The sequence below is a fragment of the Solea senegalensis genome, linkage group LG6 (assembly GCF_019176455.1).
Source record: "Solea senegalensis isolate Sse05_10M linkage group LG6, IFAPA_SoseM_1, whole genome shotgun sequence".
NCBI classification, from domain to species: domain Eukaryota; kingdom Metazoa; phylum Chordata; class Actinopteri; order Pleuronectiformes; family Soleidae; genus Solea; species Solea senegalensis.
In genome coordinates this window covers 22460670-22488593 of record NC_058026.1, presented here as the reverse complement: position 1 = coordinate 22488593, position 27924 = coordinate 22460670, and the positions used below count along the sequence as shown (strand labels likewise).

Here is a 27924-nt window from a genome sequence, read left to right as displayed (position 1 = left end):
ATTCAGTGAGGCACGAGGGGAGACGGGAGGGGGGGTCACAATCCATGGGCCCCAAAGCGTATATATTTGATATGTTCCCTCCTTTTAAAAACTCTGGCTATGGTTGAATGTGAAATAAAAGAGACGTATTTTGCAAGTCCACCACCCCCTCTGTTCCATGCTCCCCCCCCCGGTAGATTCCTGCCTGCGCGTTCACGTGTCCTGAAATGCGCGGCAGTAGGAGCAGCAGCGGCGGCGGCGGCTGAGGACACAGGACACAGGACACGACCACTACACCGCAGCAGCCTCACACAGTTCGGCGGCGCAGCAGAATTGTTATTTTTAGCGCTTGGTTCGTGCTGCAGCGTGGCTCGGTTCGTGGCTCGGTTCTGTCTCTGTTTCTGCCTACCACAGTTTAAACAGCAGTCGCTCAGTGAGTGAGTGAAGGCTGAGTGAGCGCGAGGCTGCGCGGTTGTTGACGGTCGAGAGGGAAAGGAGGAGGATAACGGAGGTGGAGAGACACAAACAGCAGCAGCACACATTTGAAGAGACCTACTTTCATCAGCTTTAAGTGAACTAACTGCCCGCTCACAGATGGCCAGCCCCGCTGCAGGTCGACCTGTCCCGGCTGCTCCGACGAGGGACGAGCCGCGGGAGCCGAACCATCCAGAACCAGCCTGTCAGGAGGCGCAGAAATGGATAGAGGTGAGTGAAGTTGTAGACCATGGGCCTGTTACTCCAGGGGAAATGGGTCAGACTGCCACACACTGAGGCCGAGGATATAAATACACGAGCCCGGCAGCAGCAGCGGCACCGGTGCGTCGTCACCTGTTGTGTGAACGATGCAGTATCGTGTTACCGCAGTAGGACTGTGCTGCATGCGTGTGAAAAGTTTTCACACTCATGTCAGAATCTTACTGAACCGTGACTCTGCTTTTAACACAAACAAAGTAGTGAAATACACAAACAAAATTATAAAAAACACCTAGCATTATTCCTTAATGTCCCGTTTATTTAGCTCGTTCATTACTTGCTAGCAGGGGAAACGCCCCCTATTCCGGGCGCGAGGAGATTCCGGTTGCCATGGTTATGAAACCGGGCCAGTATTCATGCGCGAGACGTTACTGTAACTGTACCAACGGTGGATGGAATGAGATTATTATTTGTGGTCTGCTGCCCGATCACCCCCTCCATCACCATCCCAGGATAAAATAACACCCCACTCTCTGTCTCTAAGCCTGGGAGGTGAAGCATGATTTGCCGGATGGAGCTTCGTTATGACCTATTTATTCCACCATCATGGCTGAGTCTGCTCCAGCCCAGCTTCCTGCCAGCTGCTCTATCTCACAGGGGAAGTCCAAGTTTGGACACACATCAAAATTACATTTAATGTCTACCATAATCTTCAGCTTTTATTTCAAATCCTTGTTTATCCTGAACCAGTTTGCTTTACAAATGACACAACATATTAACACTGTTGGCATTTAAATGAAGTTGGAAGGGAGGAAAAGACTTGGGCTTGTAACCGAAAGGTTTCCGGTTCAATCCTGGGAGGGGCGGAGGGCTGATGTGCCCATGAGCAAGGCTTGCTCCCCAGGCTCAGTGAAGTGCTGTCCAGACTTGTCCGCTTCCAGATAAGCATTTCAGCTCCATGTCAGAAGTGATCGGCATCTAATTTTCATACTATAACAGCTAAAAAATGTATAGATCATCATATAACCATTCAGGCACAATGGACGTATGCATGCCAATGTAAACAGGAAGCTGATTCTCTCCTCTGACTGCAGTTTCAGAAAACAAGATCCAGAACAGTGCTGAAAAGTCAGAAAGCAGTCATTTTTTTGTTAGGTGAAACTGAAACTTTTGTTTACATGTGATTAGATTAGTTTAGATGTGGCCAATATGAACCAACCAGGAAGTGAATGTGAGAGCTCAGTTTTTGCCTGTCCAGACTAATGGTGTGTTGGAAGTGCTGGAAATTAAATTGGTTTCTGTGCCATGTTATGAAGGCGTCACTGGAAGTCATGTAGTGTAAACTAGGCTTAAGTGGCATTAGACCTAATTAAGGAGTTTTAAACCATAGTGTAATTTGAGTCTTGTCTAAGTACAATTTAAAGTAGGTTCTCAAATGTTATTGTTGCTGTGAGGTATAATAACCTGCTGTATTAGGTGGTCCCCCTCTCATCTGTGGGCTCCAAGCAGTTGTCTGTTCCTACCCTGCACCCCTGAACACAATATCAAGTGCAAAAAAAAAAGTATAATCATTATCATCCCTCCAAAACCACAAAGCTGCAGGATATTAAAGCTGAAATCAAGTATAACTTACTGTGATAATAGTGTAGATGCTTTATGTGTATTCATGTGGATGGAGCATCTCTTAATGTAGCTTTCTCTGCCATTATCCCACTGTAAACTGCCTTTTCTTTGGCCAGGTAATTTCCACCCAAGTTTCCCTCATTCATTCTCGCAGTGCCACCGCGAGGAGACATGAAGTACTGACGCCCGGCGAGTGAAAATTGCAGGGGCTGTTTACTTTAGAGCGTGTTAATTTATTAATTAAAATATCTATATTTGCCCTGGTGTACTGATTATGTTATTGCACGAGCAAAGACGATGATATATATCACCAAATTGATGTTTTGACCCACCGCTAATATTAGGTAATAAAATTACCATGATATGTCATGATAGACTGAATTTGAATTGAATTGATATACTGGCTTCACTGCTAACAAAATGTAAACTTTCATTTGTGGCCACAGACTCTGTTTATGTTTTGATTTGGTGTTTTGGTTTTGGTTTTGTTGTGCCACAGCTAGGGCTGTTGTGGTTATGTAATGTTCATGGCGTTTAATGAAAGTGGCTTGACATCGTGCTGTGTAGTAATATTGAAGGGAAGCAAAAGCTTCAAACAAGATTAGCTGTACCTCTCTCATACATATTGTCAATGGATATTTAACATATATATTTCTTCAGTGTGTTATTGTCACCTTGTCTCTTCACATTATGAGATAATTATTTGCTGCTTTGTGCATGAACACAGAGTAATGCTAGGTTTAAGTGCAGCTCCTTTGGCAACCATGTTCTTGTTCTACAGTGTTTTGAATTGGGATTGTAATTGAAACAGTTTTAAATGCTAGAGGCTGCTCTTTTACATTACATCTGTCTCATTTAAAGCTCCTCAGTCACACAGTCTATTAAAGACCATTTAAGACTGGAATTAATTCTTTAACAGGAGTGGCAGTTAGTTTTGACATTTCAGAGGCCATAATAGAAGTGGAGCATTTGCCTTTCATTCACCCAGTTCTGATCTGCCAGTGTCCCATATCCAGTGCAAGAAAACCCAAGTTATCAGCATTTATATAAAAAATTCTATTTCTGTGGTCTGGAGAGTGATGACCCATTTAGTTTTCCATCAAACCTTTCTTCAATGGAAAATGTTGAGCTTGGTCACATGTCTTATGAAGTCACACAAATACCAGATAAATAACATTTCATAATACAGCTATCTTTTCTGTAAATAATGCATTATATCTTTTAAGAATTATTTTCAAATTTTTTAATCTGTCAATTTTTGAAATGAATTCATTAATCAATATCTTATAGTCTCCTGCAGTGTGGTCCTGCTTTGTCGTCTTTCTGTCTCCGAATTCTCCAGTTATTTTCAGTCTGGTCATGCTCACTCCATTTCTGGTGGTGTATTTTTACCCTCTCACAGGTGGGCATGATTCAGGGTTAACCATGTCACCCTATGCTCCATGCAACATTTTCAGTCTCTGTGTAAGAGTATGCAAAGCATATGCACACACACACCACACACACACATTCATGTCGATCAGCTACTGCTCACACACTCCTCAGACACACCCCAGTTGGGTGACGCTGGTCTCTATGGGAACATAACATGGACAGGATCTCAGGTGTCACTGTTTCCAGGGGGGCAGTAGAGCAGTAGGTGACATATCACCACATGACCTAGGCAGGAAATGACACTGGCACAGAGAAGACCATTAATGTCTTTTTATAGGTGAGACAATGGTGGATTAGACTGTCCCAAACCTGATATACATTCTCAGAATCCAAGGTGGTTTTTAGATTCTTTGAATGTGACATTGAGTAGGTCAAACTAACTAGTGACAGGAAACCTTTGCTGTAGAACGTAGCAAGGATTAGGGTCAGACACAGCGTGAATCTTATGTGACTGAGCGTGTGTGTGTGTTTGTGTATGCGTAGCTTTGTAGTGAGGACATTTTGGGAAAGTGAGGACATTTTGGATGGCCTTCACATCTTTAAAAGGCTTTTTTAGGGTTAAGACCTGACCTTTAGGGTTAGGGTTAGGCATTTATTTATGATGGTTAAGGTTAGGGTAAGGGGCTAGGGAATGATTTATGTCGAGGGTCCTCACAACTAATGCTGTAATGCTGTGCAACCGTGTGTGTGTGTGTGTGTGCCAGATGTCGCAGCTGTCCTGAGCAGATTATGCCCTCAGACAGCCAGCTGTGTGGCTGGTTGAGAGAGAGAGAGAGTGAGAGCTGGAATTCACCTTATTTCAGTGCGTCTAATTGTGTTTGAAAGAATGTGAAATAATGTTGACACAGACCCGCTGTTGTGTTTCATACCGCAGGGATTTTCTAAAGTTATTGTGATGTCAGGATGTTCACACTGTGACAGTGAGCAGGAGTACCCAGTGACCATTGAGCTGCGTTTTGGGGCTGTTTTTGAGTTTTTTGAGTTTCCAAAGAAATAATACTGATGTCATTTTGTAAAAATCAAGGATGTTGACAGTGCTAATATCTAAAATTTAATTATAGGAACATTTTGGTACATTTTGGTGTACGTCTGGATAATGAGCAAGATTTTAGTGTTAGCAAAGGTGTGTGCTCTATTAACAGTTTTAAGTTTTAGAAACTAAACACAACCTGATTGGGAACAGTAATATAACGGTACATATATGCTGGATTACACATTACATATTGTTGATAGTCTCAAATAAGAACTGTGCAGATAGTCCATTAAGCACTGGATACAGAGTACATTGAAATGTAATCAGGTTAATAGTATACCTTTGGTACTAATAATTTAATTATACAGATGCACAGTATGATGCAGTGATTAACTTAGATGTACCTAATATTTGTCACTCCAATTTACGTTGCTGAAAACATTTTCAAAATATGTAGTTAGTACAATAACACCTAAATGATGCTGCATTTCCTTGTATTGAACAGATAAAAGCTGTTAGCAGCAGGACGATCTGTCACTGTCTGATGTCGACTCACTCTGATCCAGATTACACTCATCCTCAAATCTACAATACATCTGGATTATGGACTTTATCTCTGTGTTTTTTCTCTCTTCCTTCTGTTCTGTTTTCCTGCTTCTTCATCGTGCACAATGCTTCCTGTACATTATAAGTTTAAATCAAGTGGCAACACCACAAATAAAAACACAAGACTCTCAGTAGAGCTGAACCACTCCTCATCTCCCCATCTTTTACCGATAATGCATTTCACATCAGGACTGGCTTTACTGGAAGCACACAGATGGTTTAGAATGGTTTATGCTATAGTCCCAGTTTGTGCTTCTCATGGATTAGTCATCTGCTAGCAATTTTTCAGAGCGATTCATCTGTTTAATTCATCCCCCAAAAATGTTTGTGTAAATCAAAAAAATCGCAGAAAAAAGTTATCACAGTTTCACTAATGACTTTCACTAAGTCTGAGGTCTTGTTTTGCTCCATCAACACATTTCAAAGCAGTTGTTGATTATTCATTTTCTGTGAAACCGATGAACTGTGTAACAAACTATTTCATCTCTGTTTTCCTCAAACATTTAATTGGAGTCACATATTTAGGTGGCAAAATAGCCATAGGTTATCAGAAAGTATGTATATTCTCTTGCAACAATGCAAACACAAAACTGTTTTGTTTGTAGTTGTATTTTTCAATTCTGATGTTGCTTGTCATTATATTTTTTTATACAAGATGTTTTATTTCTGTTTTTGGCAATATAAAACCTCAGTGTAAGTGTTGGTGATTCATCCTCTGGTTTGTCACATATTTTGATAAAATGATGCTTGGTACTAAGTCTGAGTTTAGAATGACATAAGGGACATCTTTTGTGGCGGGGGATTGTTCGACCCTGATCATCCCATGCCAGAAACAAACAACACTTGAGAGTAAATTGCAGCATCATCATTTTCTGTGCAACTACAGAATTCATGCTCTTGTCACTTAGTTGATTGTATTATGTACCAGAAATAATGCCACCATGTTAACAATGTGCCATTAACTGTGATTCCCAGGCTTCTCATTCTTTTCTGCAAATGCAAAAATAACTTTGGCCTACTTCTGCTTCTCTCTCTCTTGTATGTGTTACCTGTTTTCTAGCATAACACACCGACCTTGTCAGGACCAGTGGTCCTTATGGAGATGAAACGCTGGTCTTAATGAGGCAGAGCATAATTTCTGAGGGACTGGTTAAGTTTAGTGTTATTTGAATTGTGGTTAGGTTAAGGTTAGGGTTTGCCATTATCTGGTTATGGTTAACACCTTGAATGGAAGTCAATGCAGTGTCCTATTAAGAATAGCTGTGCTAACCTGTGTGAGTGTGTTTATGCCACACACCTCAGGATTTAACTTGTAGCTGCTGCTGTCATTCACTCAGACTGAGCAGGGCAAAGCCATCCTCCCTGAGCGCCGAGAGCAAGCGAGAGGGGGTCAAATTACCACTGCTGGCGCTGAAATACCCCAGAGGTCTTTGACTTGATTTTCATGGCAGAAGTGAATGCACATGACCCTCTTTTTTAATCAACAAACATTAATGTCATAATAGTCCCTTTTTCCTATGTGTGTTTGCTGTATTTCAGTCTCTGCTCACAACCAGTGGTCAACCACCTCCACCCCTACACCCACCGACATGCCTCCTCCACATGCTACTGAAACAAAACACAAACACACTGGTCTGACTCGCCTTCAGTACAGCACTTGCCTCAGTCGGTAAATTATGCATGACCATGGTGTAAATCTTTCAAAGACCTGGAGTCCAGCCTTAATAAACATGACGTGTGTGAGTGTATGAGTCTGTGTGCTTGTATTTGTTACGTCTTTAGGACCTTTTCTGGCATAAACACTGGCCCTCATGGGGCAGAACCTCATTTCTGAGGTTAAGGCTATGATTTAAACTGTGGTTAGGTTAAAATTAGGGTTAGACATTAACTGCTAATGGTCACATTAGGGATAATGCTTTGTTTAGTGAGGACACAATGAAGTGTGTCCTGAGAAGTATAGCTGTGTTTGTGTGTATGGGAGAGAGAGAAAGAGAACAGAAGGATGAAAGACAAGAAAAAGGGGATGCTACTGGGAAACATCTGGTTATCGCTTATATAATGAAAAACAATAGACTATTTTCATAGCTGCAGACGAGTGTGAAAACGTGTGTGTGTGTTTGTACACAGCAGAGCCGTCCATAAAGGTTGGAAATAAATCACAAATAAATTAAAGTGAACAGAAACTGAAGAAGCAGGTTGAGTACTCTAATAATGAAAATGCAAGATATTTAAACTTATTTACAAAATTATGAAGTGTTTGTGATTCTCTGAGATTACTTGTGTTTGTAGAAACATGCATCAGATTAGGAGCAGTGGAGATGGAGATGGAGTGTCTGCAGGTTAATGGTGCTAATCTGGATTAGATGTCTAAATGTTGTCAGTCAAACCTGTCGTCTGTCTATTGATCGTTGGCTGCTGGTTACACAACAGATCCAGAAAGTAGTGAGTGTGCGTGGGTTGGTGGTGTCATGGTAGTTTATGTCACTGTTTGTGTCCTGAATTCCTAAAACAGGCGTTGAAATGAGAGGATTGAGGTTATGACTGCATCTAAATCAAGGTCCTGCGTTTGGGAACGAGGACACAGAGCGGTGTGTCACTAACCTGGTGAGGGGAGGGGTAAGCATTGCAGCAGCATGGAGGGACAGAGTTAGGTGCAATCACAGGACTGGAATATGAAATATCTGTGCTATCCTGAGCAGATTATGCCCTCAGACAGCCAGCTTTCTGAGATTATTGATCTTCAATTAGGGCTGTAACCATTATTCGATTGCTAAATTGATAATCAATTATTCTGTTTTTGTTTTTTTTTAATAATTGAAACAAGCTTTCTGATTTTTCAGCTTCTTAAATGTGAAAGAAATCATTAAAACTGAAACACACCCACATGTATAAAAACATCATCATTTCAACCTGATCATTTCCTGATTGGATTTTTAAAATGTTACTCCCCGCTGTTTTGACGAATAATGAACAAAAGAAACAAAAAACAAAGAAAAAGAATATTTTATCATTGTTCCAAAAAAATCATCAGGTTCCAGTCTACATGTACGTCCATTACATCTGTCTCTTCCTGTCCCCCTTCCCAAGGCTGTCACTGGGAAGAGCTTTGGAGAGAAGGACTTCCGCAGTGCACTGGAGAACGGCATCCTGTTATGCGAGTAAGCTGTGACTCCACTTCACTTTTTTGATGTTTGAGGTAAGGGCAACATATATGAACTTGCCCTCAGAGTAAATCTCTCCTTCTCCCATCCTCGTCTATGCAGGCTGCTGAGTGTAATCAAACCAGGCCTGGTCAAGAAGATCAACAGACTGCCCACCCCCATCGCTGGACTGGTAACAAGACACTCTCTAGTCAAGGAAAGCCCCCTCTCCATCAAGTGATAAACTGACTGTCTCTGCTCTCCTGTGGTTTCCTTTAGGACAATCTGTCAGTCTTCCTGCGGGGCTGTGAGGAGTTGGGCCTAAAGGGCTCCCAACTGTTTGACCCCGGAGACTTGCAGGACACTTCTATACGAGCGAATCTCAAGTAAGTTTTTCACTGTTGCTGTCTTCTGTTCCTGTAAATGTTCATTTTAGTGTATTATCACATGATAGTAACACATTTTTTCTCAACAGAGACTCTGACTGCAATCGCAAACTAAAAAATGTGAGTTGTCGTCACTCTTTTTTCTTGCATACACTGAAATACTGGCGTGTGTAGCATTTGTACAATTCAGCAACTCCACATCTCTGTGTCACAGGTGCTGAACACAGTGTTCTGGCTGGGGAAAGCTGCCAGCGGCTGTGCCTCCTACAGTGGCCCTACTCTCAACCTCAAGGAGTTTGAAGGGCTTCTTGCTCAAATGAGGATGGTGAGTGAACACTGGGATGAGGACACAGAGGGGGAGCAGACAGAATGACTGATAAGAGTACAGAGGAGGTTCGGGGGATGGATATCTTTTTTTAAAGTTTCCTGTCTTTGTTTGGGCGCAGGAGAGAGAAGAAAAACACATTTTTGTTTTCATTACACCACAACTACTCCTGTTTCACAGAGCGACGGCCCTAATTAGTGCGGGAATGACCACAGAGTGTCGCAGGAAGTCATTCCTGCCTGGGGTCATCAGACTTTACAATTAATTTCCCCCTCAGAGTGTCAGACACCAGACACCCTGAGTCATGAGATCGGTCTTGGACTGACACTTGTGTGTGTGTGTGTCTGTGTGTGTGTATATATAGACTGCATATAAATATTTAATGTAGTCTTTTGGTTTGCTCGTTGACACCAACCAGGAATTAAGAATATATTGAATACCTGGGGACAACTCCGCTGTTTGCAAAAGCACCTTATTTGAATTTAAAGTAAAGATTTTCCTCTGGAGTAAATGTCTCAGTCTTAAATTCCAGGTCTTCAATAGAACACAGTGGCAGTTTTCAAATAATATCCTATTTATCTTTATTTGTATGTGGCACCAAATCGCAATATACATTATCTGAAGGTACTGTACATACTAAGGCAGAAACCTTTACAATATTATAGAGAGAAGAAAAACCCAACAGTTCACACAATGAGAAAAGTACTATGCATCAGCGGAGAGAAAAAAACAACTCTAACATGTGCGGCCATCTGCTTCAACTGGTTGCGGTGAAAGGAGAAATGGGAGACAGATGAGAGCTATATTAAACTTTATTTAATATTCTAGTTATTGTAATTCTTTGGTCTGTCTGTACATATTTCTGTTATTTTAATGAGTCGTTTCTTATTAGCAATATTGAGGGATCTGTGGAGAAAAGGGGCTTTAAAAATGGGAGACTGGATATGAGTTCAGAAAGAAGAAGCTTGACTCTGTAAAATGTGTTTGTAGGAGAGTGAGGAAGGAGGTGACAGTCCACAGAAGAGAAGTGTTAGAGACAGCGGCTACGACTGCTGGGACTCAGAGAGGAGTGAGTCTCTTTCTCCACCACAACACACTCGGGACAACTCCCTGGACAGGTGAGAGACATCTGTCAACACACATAAGTACACGCATACATACATGACTTAAATAAGACTTAAGGTTTTTGAGTGTTTATATAAAGCTTACATTTGACCCATGTGTGCCCCAAGTTGTTACATTGTGAAAATAATATATTTATTCATCAATGTTTTTTTTGTTTTGTTTTGGGACAGTCTGGACTCCTTTGGTTCCCGCTCACAGCACAGTCCTTCCCCGGATGTGGTGAATCGAGGCAACAGTGATGGTTGGTCCAGATAAAATTTAAATAAAGATAATAAACAAAAATAGTGACATTTTCTGTACTGTGCAAAGAGCTGCAAAAGCTCCCCCAGTGTTCTGGGTCAAGCTAACTGCTACTAACTACTTATATAACTCCCATAAGAGAGCAAAAAAAATCCCAAGCTATCCCTTTAAAGCAGCAATACAAAACCACTCATCCATAAATAGTCTGACTACTGTTCAGTAACATTTTGGAGTTGTGGGCAGTCAGGCTGGCTGTGTGGACAACAGCTGAACATCTCAGCCTGTGTGTGTGTGTACTTGTATTTGTTACCTCTGTAGAAACGTTTCTGGCTTTAACACTGACCTTGTCAGCACCAGCTGTCCTCATGGAGAACAAAACCTGGTCCTAATGAGGTAAAACCTCATTTTTGGGGAACTGGTCAAGTTTGGGACTAACCTTAACATAACTAATGTAAGTGTAAGGCATTAACTACTTATGGTTAAGGTTAGGTTTAATGCTTTGTTTAGGCTGTGTGTGTGTGTCTCTGTGTCTGTGTGTGTGAGTCTCAGACATCCTGTTTGTGTGCTGCCCAAGACAAGTGTGAGATTAATTCTCTGTCCTCTTTGGAGAACACTGCACTTTAGAGGATATGTAGATTTATACATTCTTCTATATAATGGTGCTTTAAATTTTCATAGTTTTTGTTGTTGTTGTATTTCAGCAATACTCACAAATTATTTGCTGAAATTTGGGAACAAATCCAAATTGGGTAATAAACACAACTGGTTAGATGATCGCAGAAGATTGTAAACAAGGCAAACGTTTTTACCGAAAACTGTATATACTCTGTCTTGTCTAATATTATTGCGATGACTGAAGAAATATGTTTTATTATAAATTTAGATTCTTGAACTTAAACTACTGTAGCCTTCTGTCTGCACTTAGGGTATTGTAAGTGCTTTTTATCACGATATACGATAATATCCTATATTGTCCTATATTGTCCCATCACGAGTCTGATTTAGAGTATTAGTGATTTAAGTTGCTAATGGCATGTAATCAGAGCTTATTATGTAATGACCATTTAAATGCTGACATACTTTCTAACCTCACTCTCTTGTTTCTCTTTTCCACTTGCTGCTCAGGGCGAGGTAGCGACTCGGAGGCTGATGGTTCCAACAGGAAGCCAGATGTACGGAAGGACGACATGTTGGCCAGGCGGACTGCCAGCAGCGATTCAAGAAGCTCCATCCCGTTCAATCAGTTTCTTCCCAATCGAACAAACGCCAGCTCCTACATCCCAGCTCCCCGACGAAAACCCCATGCTGAGGAGGGAGAGCAACGAAGGTAACACATTAGTGCGACTGATTATGAAATGTCTGGTATCGGGAACTGGCAGAAGAACAAAAAAACACATACTTTTCATGATATCTAATCTTTCCCTGCAATCACACACTGTTCCCCAGTCAAACTCAAGCCACTGTAGAGCAGGGCAAAAGAACTGGACCACACCACAAAACTCCCAAAACTGTCACTTGGGCCCTTGAGAACAATGGGGGAAAAGTAAAACAGGAAGAGGAGAGAGTGACCCAGGAGGTGTTGGAGCAGAGGCGGCTGCAGAAGTTGGAGAAGGCAGGAATAAAAGTTCTGCCTGCTGCTGCTCGCTACAGCAGGTCAGAGCGGATGGTCATGTGACTTCATGTGCAGTTTTGGCCGTGTTCACTAACGCTTACTTGTGATGGTCATTTTGTGGTTAGCTCTGACACTGTGGCTGCGTTGTGTGGTACTGATTTGTGGAGCGACTGATAACTAATGTTCATTGTTGGTGTATGTGGGACAGAGATTGGTTTGAATCGTGTCAGTTGCTTACAGTGGGAAAAAAAGTTTTGCTGCCTGACTGAGAGAGTGGTTTTGGGTTGGTGTTTCAAAAACCTTCCTTATCTGAAGCATGTCTCCAACTAATCACCAGAAGCTGCTATGAAGAAATGTGGGCACAAGCGAATGTTGCAAGTTGCTCAAAGTGTGGCACGTCGGAATTTTGTATCATTTCTGAAATGACCGTTTTACGTCATACCATCTCCAACTCCAGCCCCCCAACAATGGAGAAACAGGAAGTGAGGTCACCGTCACCAAACATCATCCTTCGCCGAGATAACGACTTTTTGAGCTCACAGAAATCTGCTCGGGAGTCCTCCTCTGAGGGGGAGGAGGAGGCAGCAGCACAGAAAGTTCCAGATGTTCGGAGGGATGACTTGGCGTCCAGACGGACTCATCACAGTGCTGTTGCTCCCAAGGTGCACCAGTTTGTCCCTTCACCTGTCTGTAGCAAGAAAGACCAAGAGCGCTGGGAGGGCATCAGACGAGCCTCACAGCAAACTCTGCAGGAGAAGGAGACCAGGTTCGCCCCGTGTGTGTGTGTGTGAATTTTCATTTTTCCTTCCCTTTCCTCTCACTCACTTCTCAACTATTTTTTCTGTTTCCCTGCTTTTCTGTTTTCTGTGTGTGGCTGTTGTTGTGGTCACTTGTGGTTTGATGTGTGTGCTCACTTGGACGTGTAACATGTGCTGTGTGCGGCCTCTGTACTGGCCTTGCGATTGGACAGTGAGAAGGAAGCAACCCCTGACATCATTACTCGCAGAGACAACTCTTTCCTGAACTCTGCCTCTCACCACGAGGAAGAGGAGGATGAGGAGGAAGAGGGCAGGGTTAAGGCGATGCCTAACAAGCAGAAGGACGACCTGGCTCATAGGCGGGCTCAGAGTCGGACCCTCCCTCACAGGGATGGACCCGTTAGTTTTGTTTCTGCCTCCATCAGCCAGGCAGATATGAAGAAATGGGAGAGATTGAAGATGACTGAACCCAGGTGCCCAACACACACCCTGCTTCAGAACACACACAGTACAAAGCACTTAATGCTGATGTATGCCAAGAGTGTTGTGAGTATGGAAGCTGATCAGAGAACATACATGAGTGAGTGAGTGTGCCTTTGTTCCAGTGTTCATTGCAGACAGATAGATCTACAGACATAAAGCAAATTTACATTTGAAACCTTTATCAAATAGCAGTTTAAATATGAGCAGGTGTTAATCGTCCTCACTAGACAACACAATACTGTATACATCATTTTAAAGGTCCAGTGTGTAAAAATGAATGATATTCTAATGGTTAGACTGCAGTGTGTGGCAAACACAGTCTCACCTCTCCTTTCTCCAAATGCTTCCGTAAACTACGGTGGCCTTCACATACCAGAAAGGATGTAACTACACGTTTACACCTCTCCTCACTCTCTCTGCTGTCTCCTCTACATTCTTCTTTGTTGGTTTAAGCATCGGATTCACATGGGCAGAGTCATTCCTCATTTGCATAGAAAGCCTGTGCTTCAAAATATGAAATGGACGTCCATTTGGACGGCATGTTCTGCTATAGAAACGTGTCAGTGCAAGAATCAAATAACCACTATTTTGAAGCGATTATACACTTATACAAACAATTATATTTTTTATTCACTTTCTATATTACATTTCTGCCAATGAAGCTTCCTTACATGTTTACAAAAATTCCCAATTTCCATTTTTTTCAGGAGCAGAAAAGTAGAAGCAACAGAGGATTACATTTGATTAGACACAAGAACATCTATGTAGATGAATGCAGAGAAAGATGTTGTGGGTAATTGAACGAGCCAGATTTGAGAACTTTCTTCCCTCCTCTAACGGTCTTTAATCGTTCATTCAGAAATATTAGCATACCTATTTGTCCACTTTATGTCTTCATTTTCATCTCACTTCTCTTGAATCTTATTGTAAGCTGTTATATATCTGCACAGACTTTGTGTACCTACTCTCCTTGTCTAAGCTCTCTCTCCATGTTCTCATCTGCCTGTTTATTTTCCTCATTATTGTGCACTTCAATCCTCTTCAGTCTTCTCTGACACACATTGAAACAAAGTAGGGAATTGGCCAGTGTGTATGAGACTCTGTGTGTGTGTGTGTGTGTGTGTGTGTGTGTGTGTGAGAGAGAGAGCAAAAAAGAACAGAGTCGACTGTTGGCTGTGAGCTCTGCTCTGCTCTGCCTTTGTTTTTTTTCTCCCTTGCACTGACGTCATTAGATAGGATAAAGAGTTTGTTGTGTTCACAGTGGAGCAGGAAAATGTGGCTACCTATAAAGTGGATGGAAAGCTTGCCATGTACGTGTGAATGCACTGGTGTGTTGAAGTGACAGTAAAGTACACAACCCCATGCTTTTGCACTGTTTTGTTCATCCATACTTCCTGTTTGATTCATCATTTCCACCTCATCCTTCCTTTGTCTGATTCTCTGTCTGTGGTTGCTCATGATTTCTTCTCCCCCCTGCTATTTTTCCTGGCTGTCGTTGCTGTTTTGTGTGTGCGTCTTCACGTGTGAGGGTGTCACATCTCCAGTGAGGGTAACCCGGCACCTGTGTGTCAGGCTTGTCTGGAGAAAAGTTATGGAAGTCCTTTCAGCAGCTCAGCAAAGGCTGGACGAGGTCACAGCAAAGTTGTGACTTTTGGGGGCGTGACTGAGATCAAGCAGCCAATAGACACAGTCACATCAAATGAAGGGGAGGAGACGGAGTTGCTAAGACGACTCCTTTCCAAGGCAACTGTAGCCATGCCTACCATTGGCCTGGGCTCCCAGCTTTCAGAGCGGGAACGCAGGTATGGACCAGGCCAAATACAAGACAGCCTAATCTAGTCTGTAGTGGCTTGAATCCAATGTGACGTGCATTATTATAGACTGCGAGGAATAAACAGGTCATTTTCTGTTGCATTCCTCATTAGTTCCAATTAATTGCTTGCCATTTTTATTTTGGAGAAATGTCATACCTGCCAAACATATTTGAATGAGTAAATAAGGTCGTTTGGCTGCAACTCTCTGTGCTGCACTGATATGCTTGTAGTTTTTAAGAAACAAAGGTACACACACATACTCAAACACACACAGGTGCATGTATACCTTAGTGTGGTTAGCGACCAGTGCTGCATTTTTGAGACCAATATAGTGTTTAAAAATAGAATTTTAGTACTAGTAAAAAGATAATGTGATAGATACACAATGTCGAAACTACCTCAAACATATCTTTGTCTTTTCTTTTCTGCTGTCATTCAGCAAGTGTTATTCTGAAAAGCTTCTCTAAATGCACATCCCTGATATTATAACACATAAACACTTCTTGCATCGTGTTCAAAATTTTATTTGAAATTGTGACATAAGCTCATTTTACATTTTCTTTAGTTATTTTTTTACTAAATCTTTTTCACACAGAGTTTCATGGGTCATACCATGTTGCATTTCACCACACATATACGCTCATGTATGTGACAAGTAATGTAGTAAATCCTTGAACCTCTCTGTTGAATGTTTTGGGCATTTTGAAGTGAATTACTGGTTATAGGAGATTCACTCTATGGATAAAGGTTGTCACATGACTCTGATGGACTTGAGTGGCTCAGATTTCCATCAGACTTGTCAGTGTTTCAGTTGACTTGCATCACTTTGGCATGTTTTCTTTTTAAACAAATGTTGTTGTTGTTGTTGTTGTTGTTGATGAGAGTCTCTCTTTACTACTTGAAAATGCAGTTTCCTCTGAACTCTAAGGGATCTGCTTTTCTGCATGTATATGCCTGGACTTCAGTTTGGCTTTTGATCATCAGTCTTTGTTGCAGTGTCAGAACTTTATATGATGCTCTCACAGCCAGGTGGACGGAGCTGACCTCAGTCAAACTACGCCTCCTTCTGCTGATCTCCCACCATGGACCCTTGTACTTGCTCAAACTCCCGCTGAGCTGGACGCTCATCTGGCTCAGTATGAAGGGAGAACAGAAGAGGAGGATGAGGACGACGAACAGGAGAGGATCCCAGATCTTCAGAAAGACGATATGATGGCAAGGAGGACCGGAGTTTTCCATAAACAAAGCACTGCTACAGTGAGTTACAACCGTTTCCTGCCTCTGCCTGCCACCAAACGCTGCACTCAGGGCGAGGACACTGCTGATGCTGCTCCGCGAAACAAAAAGCAAGTGCAGACTGACAGAAACAAGAAACTGAACGCCAGGTGGGCTGGGATTTGTGTTGGACTGTGTCTAACAGTGTGCAGAGAGCACTAACACGCTTGATTTGGTTTGCATCCTCAAAGAGATTAATGTTGAATATTTAGTTATTTTAATTGCAAGAGTTTCTTTCATAGAGTGGAGCAAGAAGAACAGCCCAGAGTTCAAACAGAAACTCTACTGCCCAATTTGATGGCAACATCTCGCAGCAAACAGGAATATGACGATGATGAGGATGAGTATGATGAGAACGAGCCTGTGCCTGATCTGGAGAAGGACGACATGATGGCACGAAGGACTGGATTGTTCCAAAAACCAGTTGCACCTAGAACAAACCAGTCCTTTAGCCAGTTCCTGCCTGTTCCTGGATCAGTCAAATATAACGTCAGCCCGGTGTCTGCAATGAAGCAGCTCCGCAGCAAACCCAAACACGCAGAGAAGATGCCTAGTGAAAGGTATTTACTGTGTCTGAATGACGGAGAGATTGTGGTTTTCAGCAACTGATGCTAACAGCATATTTGACTGGTGAAGATTAAAAATTTAACCATGTTTTATGTCTTGCAACTCTAAAATTAATTCACCCCCGTGGATGGTCTGTTTGATCGTGATTTGATGATGATGTGTTGGTTTCAGCATGTGTGCTTGTCTAGCTGAATGATTGATGTGGTCTCATTTTTATTATTTGTAAATCAAAGGACTGATGGATTTGATTTGTTGTTGTGCTTGTGGACACTTGCAGCTCTGTTGCTCACATGGTTTGGCTCAGCTTGTGCTCGGTTTGGACTCATCTGGCCTTTGATGTGTCGGTGACGCCTAACTTTGGCTTTGTTTGGCGTTTCGGCTTGAATAGTTCAGTTGCATTTGAATCAGCTGTGAACTGTGCTTTGAGTGTAAATCAGCACTGATGAAAACTGTTGCTGCACTATGATCTCCCTAAATAACAGAAGGCTTATACAAGTCTATAATTACATCATACGTTTTGAGGAAAGAATTTCGTCTAATGATAGAGAGACTAAATATTTCTTTGACAGAACTGCTGTGGTTTTTATTCAGTTGTTGTTAATGGAGCTTTTATTTTCCACATATGTGAACGTGCCTGAAGTAATTTCACATTTTTGTGTGTTCATTTCTGCTGCTGTGGATTAAAAAAGACCACAAGGCTTTGAACGCTCGTCAGCTCTTCTTTTTCCTATAATTTGTACAAATTTATTACACACTACAAATTATTGACCTGTAAAAAACAAATCCAGCAACACTGATCATTTTGGTTTTATTTCACCAGATTTTGAAATACGTATCTTTTTATGTTAGTCAGAGACAACTCCATATAACCTATTTATTTAAAAAGAAAATAATCCAATGTACAGTCACTGTAGTACACTGTCAATAGTTTTATTAGGGACCTTTAATTCAGTAATTCAGTGTTGTGGTGAGAAGTGAAGTGCAGCTGCAGTTTGTTGTCTGTTGTTTGTGACGCCGTCTCAATTCACCATTTAAGGTGTGTTTCTTAGTAATCTTGGCCTTGTCACTGGATTTTAGCAGCATCGTTGCCATAGCAGCTGAACTTCAGGTCCCGCCCCCCACTACCCCAACCATCCCCAAGTGTGCAAAGCTGAGGGAGAGGCAGGAAGTGGAGGAGGAGGATATTAAACAAGAGGGAGACATTACAGCCCCGATCACCTCTGTCACAGATGTGACTGAACCCATCTCTTCTCCATCACTCACCCTTCCACCTCCCCCACCACCTCCTGCTGCTCCTGCTGCTCCTGCTGCTTCTCACATCTCTAAAGTGGAGGCAGAGTTGAGAAAGATGAGTGTGGAGGAAAAAACTGAGGAAAGAGAGGAGAAACCCTTCTGGCAGGATGACGATGATCTACCTCCCATGATGTGAGATGCCCGTTGAAGCTTTTTGCATAATGTCTTCACTTCCATTCTCAGATCTGTTCCTGTTTTTTTATCTCACTTATGCATCAGATCTGTGAATGAAAGTGAAAAAGAGCCAAACAATTACCACCTGCTGGTGTTTCTGCTGCGACGAGACAGTCTGCAGCAGATCTACATAACACCATGCTCCCTGTGCCCTCATCTGCTCTGTCCTCACATTCACTCTACTCTGTTGTTCTTTTAGGGTGAGCCGACGAGTTGCTTTTATGTCTGAGGACACAGAGTAAGTCTTTCAGCTTGAGCCTGGAAGAGCTTCTGCATGACAACATGTGCTCGCTGTGCACGTTCAGTCAAAAAAATACAAGATACAACAGAATAACTCTTCAAGTCATTACATCATTATTGAATAACATCTAGCTTTTCATTGTCATATTTTGCTTTTCTTTTGTCCTTAATGCAATTCTGTCAATGGTAAGAGACGTGCATTACACGGATAAACGTATAAAAACTAACTCAAGGTACCAAACAGTCTGGTCTAAGTCCTACAAGTAAAACACAATAGTACTGGAGAGCAGGGACACAATAGTATTACCTAAATGTACTTAATCCACAAAGGTTACATTTCTTCAGAACACTGGATATTATATTATGGTACTGTACATTTCTAATTAATGCAGTATATATTAAAATGTTAAAACTGAAAAAGGTAGAGTATATTTTAATTACTTTAAACTGAATTTCCCATATAGGATAAGTTGAGTTGGAATTAAAAGTTATACATCAAAAAGTTTTCGAAAGAATGTTGTTTTATTAACCTGAATCTGCAAAATAAGTCATGTTATCAATAGCAAATTAAATCGAGGGATAAAAACTGAAACAGCAAAAGTGAAGTAAAAACCTAACATTTATTGCATTAAGTAAATGTACTTTTCCACCACTGTTATGTATTTTTTCTTGTTTGTTTGAATTAGTCAAAGATACAGTATATTCCACTCATTAAAGTTACTTGTTTATTTGCTGTGTTAGTTTAAAGATCAGTTACATATTTTTGTTATCATTTGAGGCAACACACAACTAATATCAATCCACCACATACAGAAAAGGTCATAAAGAATAATGATGTAGATTTTGCTGTTTTGGTGGACTGTTATTGGTTGGTATGTTTTCCCGTGTGTTCATATCTTGTAGCAGAAAAGCTGTAATAACCACCAGAATTTCATATTTGTGTCATCAGTTTATTTTTTGATCATGGAATGTACATTAATTTGCTGTGCATATATATCTCTAACATTTTGTTTTGGAAATGCAACCATATGCATGTTGTGTCAAGTCATTACACCAGATTGTCCTGTCTCTTTCCTGTGTAGGAGTGTGAGTATGAGTGACATTCTCAACGAGGAAGAGGCGGAACACTTACCACCGTTGAGCCAATCACGACATGATCGCATGCAGGAACAGTACAACCAGTTTCAGGAAGAGGACGATCCCTGGCGAAATGTGAGAAACTCATGACAGTCATTATTAAATAAAGGAAATATCATATGAATAGACTGAGATATCCTGTATAAACTCTGCCGACTGTTACTTGACAGGACTTGGCTCGCTGGAAGACTCGCCGTCGCAGCGCGTCACAGGACCTGATCAAGAAAGAGGAAGAGAGGAAGAGGGTTGAGAGAAGGATGAAGGAGCAGGAAAGTGATAGCAACAAGAGGAAAAGCATCAAGACCTACAAAGAGATTGTGGAAGAGAAGTAAGCAGTATATAATAATAACACATTGCTCTTGACATTTATCTCATTTAAGTACAACAAACATAAACCTTGAATAAATGATCGAACAACAGCAACAGGACCAGATGCTTTTCATGTCTCTGCTTCCTCCTCTTTTCTAGGGAACGCAGAGAGGCAGAGTTGTGCGAAGCATACAGGAACGCAGCCACTCCAGAGGAAGCAGCCATGGTTTTACAGCGTTATGCTCTCCGCTTCACCATCAGCGATGCAACACTGGACAGTCTGAAACTGCCCAGATCCACCTCAAAGCCCATATCAGAACTAAATCAGGTGGATGAAGAGCACAAACCCTCATCACCTGTTAATGACGCAGAATCACAGCCTGCACACAAACCAGAGCCAACAGAACCGAGGGTCACCGAAATTGAAGAGACAGAGACAAGTTCAGTCACTGAACAACAGCTGTCAGTGTCTGTCTCCACCAGTTCCCCGCCATCTAAAAGTCTCCTCACCACATTCACAAATTCAGAATCTGCACCACGTCAGTCGTTAGAGCTTCATGAACCTCAATCCAAATCGACAGAGTCTCCAGCCACACACCAAGAACAACCGACTACAGGAGACACACAGCCACAGACCAAGCACACACCGCCTCAGATTGCACACGTGCAGCCGCACATCGAACAGCCAGCACACACATTCCCCTCGGTTCCATCTGTCCCCTCCAGACCGCTGCCCCTCCTGGTAGCCAAACCTTATCGCCAACCCAGGAGCACGACGTCTGGACACAAACCTGTCAAGGTGAGGACGTCAGTCAGTCACACCAGTCGGCATTGTCTGCTACTTCATCGGGTATTAGCTTGTTAAGAGCTTTTAGAAAACACTACTATTTCATCCAGTGACATGGGTTTATCCCTCACTGTGGGAGACCTTAAGTCTCAGTGAGGCTGTGTAAGAACAAAGACATCAAGAAATATCAAGCCAATAAGGATGGAAACATAATAAAATAAAATAAAACAAATAAAACAACTCAAACACATACATCATACCAAACAACCGGCTCATTTAAAACGATTTGTCCATTTCTTCTCGTTGCAGACCATGCTCACCCTTTCATTCTTGGCTAAATGTTATTTTAATAATATACTATATGTTTTCTATAATTAAATAACAGTCTTCCTGACTGTATTCTCGCTGCCCAGAAGTCTCTTCTTCAAACCTATTTATTTAATTTTGGCATTTAATACCAATTGAACTTATATATTTGTTTTCCATTTATTAATACCATTATTAGTAATCGTAGTATTTCATTGGGTCTTATTGTTTCCTCTCTATTTTTATGTGTTTTTTACATTGCTTTGTTTTTATTTGGTATTTACTTATTGTATTTTATGGCTTCCTTTAACTTTTTAAGCATGTAAAGCACTTTTGGGCAACAAGGGCAACAAATTTGACCTATAATTAGCATCACTATATGTTGTCATTTCCATTAGTTTGGTAGTAAATAATATAACCTTAAATCTTGAAGGTAAAATAAGTAATTGTATTAATGTAACATTTAGTTTGACATTTGTTAAGAGTAATTTAGCAATGGGCTAAAGAGTACAGACATAATTGTTGTGTTTGTGCAGGAGCTCGGCAAGTTAACCATCTACAAACAATAGAGGTGAAATTTGTAATTCTGATCTTTGTGTATATATCCACTATATCCACTTAGATGGATGGATTGGTCCGTGTGAACGGAGACGCGACAGAGGATTTATCTGCTCCCATCACACCTGCCTCTCCTCAGCCCTCGCCACAGGGGAGTGAAGACACCACCCCCAAACTGGTGGAGGAAGAGGTTCCACCTAAAGAGACTGTGAAAAATCAGGAGACAACAGAACAGCCTCCACCGCGGCCGCCAATGCCACTGCAGACGGAGAAACCAACCACTGCTACAGGCTCCGCCATCAGCTCTTTGATCGGAGGCCGAAACTGTATCATCACAACAACGATTGTAACAGAGCTGACACAGACTCTCGTGGAGCCTCTTCAACAAGAGCAAAGCAACGAACAGGTAATGCAACAATAACACAGTCCTACACGTGGGAGTGGGAATTCTTTTAATTAATTTTCCATCCCGGTGCATTCGGGTGTTTCTGGAAACATGTGACACCTGAGACATGAGTATCACCTGTGGAGTCCTTCTATTCATGACCTGTGTTGGAGGAAATATAAACCTGCAGACAAACAAGACACAAACAAGGACATTAGGATAGAGATATTGTAAGTTTAGGAAACACTGAAGATGATTCTTCATCTATGTTGTCACAAAGTGATAAAACAAATTAAATGTAAAGAGAAAAAGATTATTCCCTGATGGGGAATACTATGCCTCATGTGCATAGTAAAAACAATAAATCCAACAGGGAAAACACTTCTCTAGACAATGAAAAACAATGATAAATGTTACACAGAGTGTAATCAGTGCAAATGCAACCATTTGTGGCAAATTATGACTTCTTACATTTCTTTACATTTTTATCAGATGATAAAAACTGATAAATATTGTTGCAGTCCAATATTTTGATACTTTTGGAAACTAAATGATATGGCAATAAATTATGTATCACAGTGGACAGAAACTCTCTGATGGAGAACGTATGTAAAGCAAGTTTCAAGTGTCTTCAGGTTGATTTTAATAGTGCATTTACATGACCTGAAACAGGTGGCTGCGAGGCAGGTAAAACGACAACACATTACAACCTCAAGAAAGCTTATGCAATATTTTCAAAGAATTTTAATAACAGCGGGGATGTAGTTTAGTAATTATTTTAGAATCAGGACAGCCATCAATCCACTTCCTGTGGTCTGGCTTTGAGTAAATTTTGATTTATAATCTAGTTAAATAATAAGTGAATGTTCATCTTTCAGGTCAGTGGAACCACTGGTTTGTTTGGGAGCCCAGTGCAGGAAAACAGGGAGGAACCAGTTTCATCGCCCACCAGCATGCAAGAATATTCTCCTACTGTCACAGGTAACACTGCTCTTCCTTACATGCTCTCTAATGACTATACAGAGCTGTAATTTATACTCTTGTCCTGCACCTTTTTGTTTTTAGCAGTTGTGAACAAGTTGTGTTTGTCTTTCTGCAGAAGGACTTGAGGAGAGCAGTGTGAGTGTGAGTATCTCACTTAAGTTCCTCCTTGTTTCTTTGTCCTGGTTCTCCTTCATTCTTACATTTGAGCCTGTCCTGACCCTTTGTCTCCAGTAGTGACCGTAGTAGAGACTTGTCTTCTCACCTTTCCTCTGTTTCTGTCCTTTCCGTCTGTATACATGTACTGTATGTGTGTGTGTATGTGTTCCTTTGTTGGTCGTGTTGGGGTAGATTGAGACCCCCATGTTGAACTTGGCTAAACGTGTTAATCACTGGGTCTGGGACCCCAATGAAGAGCGTAACCGCCTGGAAAGGTGGCAGCAGGAGCAGGAGCGCCTCCTACAGGTACACTGGCTCAAATTGTGTGCACTGTTCATGCATGGATCCAAGAATGTAGCACGGAAGACACAGCCTCCTCTGGATGTTTGTATACTGTAAATGTGTATTTATGTTTTTGTGCTTACAGTTTTCTAACATGTACAATGTCTCTCTGCAGGAGCAATACCAGAGAGAACAGGAGAAGCTGAAGAAGGAGTGGGAGAAAGCACAGCTAGAGGTGGAGGAGGAGGAGCGAAAGCACAATGAAGAGGTACAAACTCACAGACGGACACACTTTCACTAAAGAACACTTTCTTCTGGTTGTGTGAGTGTATTTTATCCTTCCTTTTGGGTTTATTGTATTTGCAGGAGAGACGGATTCTGGAGGAGACTGTGACTCCCCTCAATCCAACCAGCTTGTTGAACCAGCAGCTTGTGAAGACAGAGACGACTTCATCAGCTCCAGAGGAAATCAACATGGAGAAGAAAAATGTTCCACCTCAGCAAAACGGCCAAAGAGTCTCCACAGGACCTGAGGATCAACATGTATCAAAGCTGCATTTTTTCCAGGGTGAGGATTCACGCAGAAATACTCACAGGCGGTGTCCATATGTTTCAGTACATGACTCAGGCCCTCTCTCTAAAGTAGTCCTCAAATGATGTTTCCTTTTCTGCATGTGTCATGAAGTTTTTACTCCCTAATGTCTGTTCTGTAGATACTGTGAGTGATGATGAACCGTCAAAGAAACAGGAACTGTGGAAAACAGCCTCATTAGACCGCAACCCTCAGCTGAACCAGCCACATGCTGTTAAAAGGTAGGATGGCGCTGAATGTATATGATGTTGTTGTTTGTTATTTTCAGAATTATTTCACATTTTGTGCTGATAAGATACTGGTGTAATGTGACAGAGGTTGATTCAATGAATGGGTCTGAAGGCACTTTTTTGTTTAGATTGTAGCTATGAATTAATGAATAAAATGACGGCAAGTAATGAGTTCATTAGTCAATGATCCATTCTTCTTAAAACAGTGACTCAGACATTTCTTGGTATTAAGCTACAGGAATTTATGGAACAGACTGCATTAAATAACTTTGATTTTATGTTTGTCTTTTGGTTTGTGAGCATCATAATCACAAAGTAAAGAATAGATTTTAATAGAATCTTTTGGGCCAAAAAAAGAATTATTAGATTGTGGTAATGAGCTGGATATTGTTTTTTTTTGTGAGATACTTGTGTATTCACAGTATGAAACTGACCGACCTGAGGTGCTGGTTTCTGACTCTGATTGCGTTCTTTTGTTCACGCATTAAATCATTATCATGTGACATGCATTAGCTATTTTTGGATTCTTTAATTAATTGTTTGAGACATTTATTTTGAACTCTGGGTGGAGCATGAGACTGCAAGATACTGTGTATACTGTTTGTGAGGTCACTGGAGCAGGTAAACGTGATAGAGGCAGCACAGTGTCTGACCATGTAGTGATGTGGAGCTGTTTCATTTATGTAAGTGTTCAATAAACCTAATTTCAACACCATCTTCCATCTTAACATCTTTACTGACCCACGATCAGTGGCTTTGAGTAGCAATAGTCAACACAACTATTCATGACCTAAGCAAGTGTTTCATACCAGTGCTATAAATTGATTGATCGACTTGTATTGTCTTTGAATTGCAAGCCAAGCTTTTAAATGATGACTAATGCCTGGCAGGACAGCATTAGTGTGTTTTATGACCATGTGGTAACCATGGGAACAGTAGATCATTCTGCTGTATAGATGGCTTATAATTTCTGAGCCACTCTTTCTATGAGAAAGATTTCACTTGTCAAGCAGGTTTATATTAAATTTTAGTTTTTAAATAGATATTTTATTGTTATGGACATTGACTGAAACGTTTGTGTGCTGTTTTTGATCAAAGGTCTGGATCACATGACATTGTAGCAGGCAAACAGCAGTCTTCCTCCGCCTCCTCCTCATCACCATCACCACAGCCTCCTTCACCCAGCAGGTAATGATGACTCATGCACATATGCAGAATAGAAAAGCTACACAGTTTGAGCAGAAGAGACTGAAGTGTGGTGAACTAGGACTAGTATCTGCATTAATGTCTATTTTTATACTGCTGTGTATGTGTGTAGGTGTGTTAGTGGGAAGAGACTGTGCTCTGGTTGCTCCCAGCCTCTGGGAAAAGGAGCGGCCATGATCATCGATACACTGGGACTTTTCTTCCACATACAGTGTTTTAAGGTATTTTTTATTCTGGAACATGCATGTGTACGTATCCCTGAAGCCCATGTGTACTTGACAGTGTTCTCCAAGGTCATGCACACATAATTTAACCCATTAGAAGGATTGGTCCAAACAGTGCTTTAAAAATAAAACCCTGTATTTCTCCTCAGTGTGGAGTGTGTAATGGGCAACTGGGTGATGCCACTGCGGGGACTGACGTAAGGATTCGTAACGGACTGCTGAGCTGTCATGAGTGCTATATGGCAACTCGAGGTGAGAAGACACAAAATGAAACAGAGTAAATGTGTTAACACGCTTACAACTAGTTTAAACTGCTTACTATTACCACAGAATATTATTTACAGGCATTATTCTTTGTGTATTTAAGGATGTCTTTTCTGTGAAATATGTGTTTATTGATATTATATTTGGAATCATTTGTTACATGATGATGACATATGTGTAATAGTATAATTCACTAAATGACACATCACAGCTTGTTACAGTATATTTTTATAGTGATTATCTGTCATCTTCTTCCAGCTCTGTCAGTTCTCCATGCTTTGCATTTACAGTAGAAATTGATATGAATGTTTATTTTGTGTGTGTGTGTGTGTGTGCAGGCAGAGGACAGCCCACCACACTATAATGACCTGCATTTGAACTGGATCCCCACCATCAGCACCACACTCTGTGTTTGGGTGTAGAAGGGTTCGAGAAGCTTGAATCATATTCTGGAAAATTCCTGGAATCTCTTTGGAAATGTCTTTTTTTTGTCCCCTGAAATGAACAAACAGCTTTATGGAAGTTTCTGAGAGGAAAACTGACAAGTGGACTTAACTAAACAAAAGCACACACACAGTACAGTATGTGCTTCTTAACTGTACATGTGTATACCCTTCTTGTTTGTGTAGCATGGACATAGTAAAGCAACCATTGTCTTTAGGCCTTTGCACAGTCAAGACAGCAAAATAAGGATCTGTTCTGTCACAATGTTTCACGACAAGCTAAACACTACTGTCTTTAACACAACACTTTCAATAATCCTGATTCATGCTTCTGCACTGATCATACGACTCCATATCTCAGAACGTGGTGTGGGTTGAAGTATAAGCTGAAGTAGCTTGAAACATTAAAATGCCTTACTCGTCATATTTTATCATTCTTTTTCTTTTGGTTTTGTGTTTACAGTTTTGCATGAAAGAAGAACTTATATATAAGTTATTGTGCGTATTTCTCAGATGGATAGTAAGAGTTTGATTGTTATCCTCTCAACAGCAAAACTTAAACTCTCCTCTCGTATCTTGTACATCGTATTCATCGTCATTTTATAATTTTTGCAAATATGGCTATCTTACACAAGCTATTTCTTTTAGAATTAAAATGTACGGGAATGACAACGCACTATACAAAGTAATAATACTTGTTTTGGATTTTAGATATTTTCCCTTTAAGATGTTTTATCGTGTTGTTTATTCTCATAGACTGACTGCGTCCCAAACAGTGCCTTATGTAATGGATGCGATGGCTGGTGTACGTCATGTGTTTTTCACACTTACACCGACCACTAGCTCATTGCATTGTGTGCATGTGTGTTATGAGTGAGTGTGCACTTACATGTATGCTAAGTGTAATTTGACTTGAAGTACAGTTCCATACCAGCAAAAAATGTTACATGGATCACTCCTAATCACCTGATGTTCTCTTCCATCCTTCTCCAAGAGCTTAACCAATGACACCATCACTTGCTGCTTCCCTGTGAGTTACAGCCTGATAATTTATCAATCGCAATCTCCCTAGAAAAAACCTCTCCTTGTTTGCCTCTCTCAAAAGTGTTGTCTCCCTAAGAGCCTGAGCTGAACTCCTCTGTGTATTATTGCCTCTATCTGGACACTTGACAGTGTCCTCCATCACTCAGAAGAGATAAAGTCCATTGTCTTTTATAGCAAGTGTATGTTTAACAATAAAATATTTTAGATGGGATGATCTTTGTCTTGCCTTTTTCAAGATGAATCCAGTCAAGGGGCCAAAAGCATTATGATCTTATAT

The 27924-nt window shown here is 41.1% G+C and overlaps 1 protein-coding gene across 2 annotated transcripts; it reads left to right on the top strand.

The window, feature by feature from the left end:
- The first annotated feature begins 229 nt into the window (after positions 1 to 229).
- Positions 230 to 27858, top strand: LOC122770763 (LIM and calponin homology domains-containing protein 1-like). 2 transcript variants are annotated; one of them, XM_044027851.1, is made up of 31 exons: positions 230 to 684; positions 8396 to 8466; positions 8572 to 8641; positions 8728 to 8834; positions 8924 to 8954; positions 9049 to 9159; positions 10150 to 10277; positions 10455 to 10525; positions 11650 to 11851; positions 11971 to 12177; positions 12594 to 12902; positions 13107 to 13367; positions 14922 to 15179; positions 16217 to 16576; positions 16709 to 17026; positions 18111 to 18458; positions 18700 to 18738; positions 19823 to 19952; positions 20048 to 20205; positions 20346 to 20985; positions 21902 to 22243; positions 23101 to 23203; positions 23322 to 23347; positions 23555 to 23668; positions 23820 to 23912; positions 24011 to 24212; positions 24358 to 24457; positions 25565 to 25654; positions 25785 to 25893; positions 26046 to 26148; positions 26499 to 27858. In XM_044027851.1, exons 1-31 carry the CDS (start codon positions 574 to 576, stop codon positions 26522 to 26524), a joined length of 5238 nt encoding a protein of 1745 aa, XP_043883786.1. In that variant the 5' UTR covers positions 230 to 573; the 3' UTR covers positions 26525 to 27858. The 2 variants fall into 2 exon arrangements, with proteins under 2 accessions (XP_043883786.1, XP_043883787.1); XM_044027852.1 differs by lacking the exon at positions 23555 to 23668.
- Positions 27859 to 27924: the final 66 nt, after the last annotated feature.